Source organism: Phodopus roborovskii, unplaced genomic scaffold (assembly GCF_943737965.1).
Source record: "Phodopus roborovskii unplaced genomic scaffold, PHOROB, whole genome shotgun sequence".
Lineage (NCBI taxonomy): Eukaryota > Metazoa > Chordata > Mammalia > Rodentia > Cricetidae > Phodopus > Phodopus roborovskii.
In genome coordinates, this window is record NW_026126418.1 from 66,108,030 (window position 1) to 66,113,055 (window position 5,026).

General features: G+C 55.2%; 2 protein-coding genes across 2 annotated transcripts; both read left to right on the forward strand.

The window, feature by feature from the left end:
* The first annotated feature begins 1,968 nt into the window (after window positions 1-1,968).
* Tmem210 (transmembrane protein 210) lies at window positions 1,969-3,043 on the forward strand. The gene is made up of 4 exons (XM_051184820.1): window positions 1,969-2,087; window positions 2,242-2,377; window positions 2,617-2,646; window positions 2,806-3,043. The coding sequence occupies exons 1-4, from the start codon at window positions 2,000-2,002 to the stop codon at window positions 2,999-3,001; spliced, it is 450 nt and encodes a 149-aa protein (XP_051040777.1). The 5' UTR covers window positions 1,969-1,999; the 3' UTR covers window positions 3,002-3,043.
* A 727-nt stretch (window positions 3,044-3,770) lies between these two features.
* On the forward strand, window positions 3,771-4,995 carry Lrrc26 (leucine rich repeat containing 26). Its single transcript, XM_051184819.1, has 2 exons — window positions 3,771-4,523; window positions 4,600-4,995. Exons 1-2 carry the CDS (start codon window positions 3,848-3,850, stop codon window positions 4,911-4,913), a joined length of 990 nt encoding a protein of 329 aa, XP_051040776.1. The 5' UTR covers window positions 3,771-3,847; the 3' UTR covers window positions 4,914-4,995.
* Window positions 4,996-5,026: the final 31 nt, after the last annotated feature.

The window sequence follows — 5,026 nt, forward strand, 5'->3', positions numbered from 1 at the left end:
ATATATGCGCTCAGATTGTTTCATGTGTCAAGACCTGCAGTCAGAGTCACAGGACAAGGGCAGGGTCTGAGAGGAGAACCCAGGAACCAACTTAACCCAACTTAGGACTCAGACACCCTTGGGAGCAGGTTGTGTCCCATGTGCCAGCTGAGGCCAGGATAGAACCTGATGCAGCACAGCATGGGCTCCTGCCTCCCTGTCCTAGAACAACTATTTTCAGTGAGGAAATAACCTGACCTGAGGTACCATTCTCAAAGAGAACAAAAGGCCCTTGGAATCATTGCTTTCATACCTTGATCTTCGCAAGGTGGATCCCAGGTCACAAGCCACACCCAGTTTCAGCTGCTGTCACTGCTCCCAGATGCCCTTCCCAGTCCCCTCAGCTTATGCTACAGAACCACCACCTCTCTCATCCTCAGTTACTGGCTTTGGCTTATTCTGCACTTGGGTCTTGAGCAGAAATCCTCTTCAAGGGTTTCACCTCACCCTTCCTATTCTAGAGAGATCTTTTGCCTCAAGTTTTAAGGAAGTGGAGGCAGGTATAAGGCACACAACCTTGGCCATAGTCTTAAGGGTTCCCATGAACCCAGGAAGCCTTGTTCACAGTAGTACTTCAAAAATGAGCTTCATTTTCTAGTCCCAGTTCTCAGGCCCTGCCCCCACCGCACTTATGTGCTATTGCTACAAGAACTGCCCTCTGAGTTCTGGTGACAGCAGAGGCCACGAAGGTGTTCCTAATCTGGTTCATACCACCTGGCCACAGATGGGTGTGTCTTTGTCCTAACCAGGATATAAACTTGCTAGGCTGGCCTGGCAGGGTGACAGTGCCAGCCCCTGGGCCTCAGGCACACCTTCTGTCCTGCATTCTTTTAGACTAAGTTTGTGGATGTGCCTTAAAGACCACAGAGGAGGTCTTGGTTCTTATCGTTTAACCATACAAAGCTCATGCCAGCTTTTACTGTTCCTTGATGACCAGCCCTAGAAGGGTACCTGTGTTTGCTGTCAGAGATGTCCCTAGTGATGAGGGCCACTGGGCTCAAGCTGTGCCCTCTCCTCCTGGCACCCTGTTGGCCCCAGCTGGCAGGAGGCTGGGCTCAGTCAGCTACAGGGCTGACATTTCCTCTTACTGCCTGTTAGTTTGTTTGGCTCAGAGAGGAGAGTGGCAGCAGGGTGGGGCTGCACTACTTCCCAGCCTAGGACACCAAGTTCAGGACAGAGATGTAGGCTAACCCTGATCATGCCAGCCTATAGGCAAACTAGTTCCCTTGGGCAGTGGCTGTCTGATTACAGAGGCAACAGACCCTCAGAGCATTGACTAATGATCTATTGTTGACTAATAATGGTGTGATCCAGAGATTGCAACCATTTCTGAGCCATCTGTTCCCTGGGTAATAGTCTAAGGATATGGTGGCATGATGTCCTGCTCAGACATATATAGCCAGTGACTCCCAGCGGATGATCAAGGATCCCTAGGATACCAGCAGTCTTCTAACCTAGGCTTTAAAGGCTATGTAAGCTCAGTCCTCCAAAGCCACCAAGGAGGGCAAATGAATACATGTTCCTACCCCACCCCCCATTGTACCCTACCTGTCTCATCTTGGGGAGGGTTGTATTGATAGGAAGGCTGCTAGAGCCCTAACCTCACTCAGAGCTCTGATGTTGAAAAACAAACTGAGGCCTTGGTTTCCAACACTAGAGACCAAAGTAGGGTTCTCACCCATTTAACTAGTTGTAGTTCTACTATTCCCTTACTCAGATCTGACTAGGGCTTGCACACCCTGTCCCCTTTACCTGCTCCATCCATGGTTGTCTTCCTAGGACTTCTGGAATTCCAGAATCCAAGTAAATGGATTCCAGCATCCAAGCTTGAATGAAGTTCAAGCCATTCTAGGTGCTCTGAGGCCCTGCCCCCACGCGCTCTGCCTCACTGCCTCACTGTGAGGTCAGCAACTTCCAATGAGTTCCGTCTAGAGGTGTGTGGTGGGGCTGGGGGCTGGACATGGCCCCCTGTCCCCAGCCTGACTCCTGCCCAGCTGGCAGCCCCCTTGGTCTGATATGTTTGTCCCTTTTGCTCATCCCTGCTGCAGGTGCCTCCTCCCACTAGCCCCCCCAGCCAGAGTCCCTTCCTTTTCCAGGCAGGGCAAGCCATTTGTGTCCTGAGGGCCACTGGGGTGGGGGGTGGACCTGAGGTTGTCCACAGGCAGGTGACTGGCTCCCGGTCTTGTGGCCTTGTTTCTGCAGCTGGAACCTACTGTGAATGCAGCCTTGGCCTCAGCCGTGAGGCCCTTATTGCCCTCATTGTGGTGCTGGCTGGTGTCAGTGCCAGCTGCTTCTGCGCCCTCGTTGTTGTGGCGATTGGTGTCTTTCGGGCCAAGGGGTGCGTGAGCTTGGGGTTGGGCAAAGTGGGAGTGAGGCCATGCTACAGATCCTGGGCTGTCAGTCATGCTGACATGAGGGGCCTCTTTGTGGGTGGTATGTCGTGAGGAGGCTGGGAGAGGAGAGTGGTTTCTAGGGTGTGTGAGGGGCATGGGGGTTTTAGGAAGAGCTTCCAGGGGGCTTCCAGGCATATGGAATGACTATTTCTCCAGAATTCACACCTGCCTTTGTCCCCCTCAGTGATACGTGCCACGGACACACGGAAAACAGGTAAGTGTGCCAGGTGAAGCCTCAAGGGTGAGCTGTGTCCTCTCTGCCCGCTTCTGGAAGTACAGATCACAGTGGCATCCAGAGTTATGTCCTCAAGGGCCGGCTTCTCTTGGGTGGCCAAAGCCCTGCCAGATCATGCTGACATAGTCCATTATGCAGGTTGATGGGGCCCTATGGGGTCCAGGAAGATCGCATAGACCTGCACTCGGTGCACGTGGAGGAGTCCCACCTCATGGACCCTGACTTGGAGGTATCCATGATGCCGTCCTTGGAGAACCATGGCCTCATGACCATGGACGTTCCTCTAGAGGAGCCATCTCCACCACCTCCACCCCCACCTCCACTGCCAGAGTAGTGGAGGGCAGCTAGGCTGGGAAATTAAACAGTATTTAGTGATTGTGTGCTGTCTTTCTTGCAAGTCCCTGAGGTAGTGTTTGTCATGGATCATGGGAGATGTCTCCACCCAGGGGCATTGAGCCAGGGTTTTCAACTCCTAGCCCAGCTGTCCAGTTGAGTTTTTGTTTGTACCTTCCTACTGCTGGTCTTACAAAGATGACTGACGCTGGGCCCTTCCTACTTCCCAGATCCCCCAAGATAGAACTTGTAACTGGCAAGTCAAAAGGGTGCTGCATTGACCAGCCTTGGGACAGCACTCCTTTCCAGTGCATTGTCCTCAAGGGCTCCAAGATGAGGGGTTGAAGCAATCGCTCTCCTACACTCACTCTTTTGCCTTAGGTGTGTCATCCCTCCCATACTTCAAAGTCTTTGCGTTTAGGCCCCCATCATGTGCTTATATCCCCACCAATCCCCTCAAGAGACTAGAGTCTCTATGGGGTCTTTTTGCTGAAAAGGAATGAAATTGAGACTGGGGTATGGACAAGACACTGTGGGTTGCATTCTGTGTGAACTGGAGGGTTTGATCCTGCTCTTTAGGTCTCAGTAGGGAGTCCAGTGGTCTCATCAGCTCCACTATAGGGCTCAGGGCCAAGCCAAGACGAGCTCTGGACAGGTGGCTGGCAGTATTGGGGCATTGGCTCTGTGCCTAGCCCCCGCCCAAGGCAAGGAACCAGCTGTGGGGTAGAAACTGTTGTGCTTGGATAGGAGAGTTAATACTGTTGAAGTGAGGCAGACAAACTCTGGGTCACCTGGACTCCGAAGCGGCACAGGAATCTGAGTCCCCTTGTGTTCTGGAGCTGCCCCCATGCGGGGCTCCTTTTTCTCGCGGCTTCCGCCGCCGCAACTGTCTCTACTGCTGCTGCTGTCGTTAAGGCGAGTCTGGGCCCAGGAGCACGTTGGAACTGCCCCTTCCAGATCCCCGGTGGTCCCCGAGTGCCCCGAGGCATGTTCATGTTCACTAGGTGGCAAGGCCAATTGCTCCTCACTCGATCTGCCCGCGGTACCAGCCGGCCTGAGCTGGAGAGTAAGTTCGCTGTTGCTGGATCACAATCGCGTGAGCGCACTGCCTCCAGGTGCCTTCGCTGGGGCCGGCGCGCTGCTGTACCTAGACCTGCGGGAGAACCGGCTCCGATCCGTGCACGCTCGAGCTTTCTGGGGTTTAGGAGTGTTGCAATGGCTGGACTTGAGCGCCAACCAGCTGGAAACTCTGTCTCCTGGCACCTTCGCGCCTTTGCGCGCGCTGCGTTTCCTCTCTCTAGCGGGTAATCGGTTGGCTCTCCTAGAGCCTTCGATCCTGGGCGCGCTCCCATTACTGCGCGTGCTCAGCCTGCAGGACAACTCGCTGTCCGCGCTCGAGGCAGGTTTGCTGAACAGCCTGCCCGCGCTCGACGTGTTGCGCTTGCGTGGCAACCCCTGGGCATGCAGTTGCGCGCTGCGCCCGCTTTGCACCTGGCTGCGCAAACACCCGCGTCCCGCTTCAGGTGAGCCATCTGGGGCGCAGGACGGATAATGTTTGGTGCAATTGCTGCCATCTGACGCCGCTCCTGTGTCCCGCAGAAACTGAGAACCTGCTCTGCGTGTCTCCAAGACGCCAGACGCTCAACCTACTGACAGCCTTTCCGGACGCGGCCTTCAGGCACTGCACTCAGCCACTCGCAGCGCGAGACCTGGCGGTGGTATACGCTCTCGGGCCGGTCTCCTTCCTCGCCAGTCTGGCCATCTGCCTGGCACTGGGCTCCGTGCTCACTGCCTGTGGTGCACGGCGCCGCCGCCGCCGCACCACGGTGCGCCCCTTACTAAGGAGACAGGTAGACCCTGCGGGCTCAGCCTCCCTGGAGGATGCTGGGAGACCCGCAGCAACCCAAGCCTAAGGGGACTACGGTTCCTAGCGCTCCCGCAGTGCTCCGCACTTTGAAAACTCTCCCCAAATCCCTGGCCTCCCTTCAAAGTCCCTGTAGGCGTCAACAATAGACAGAAAACCGGA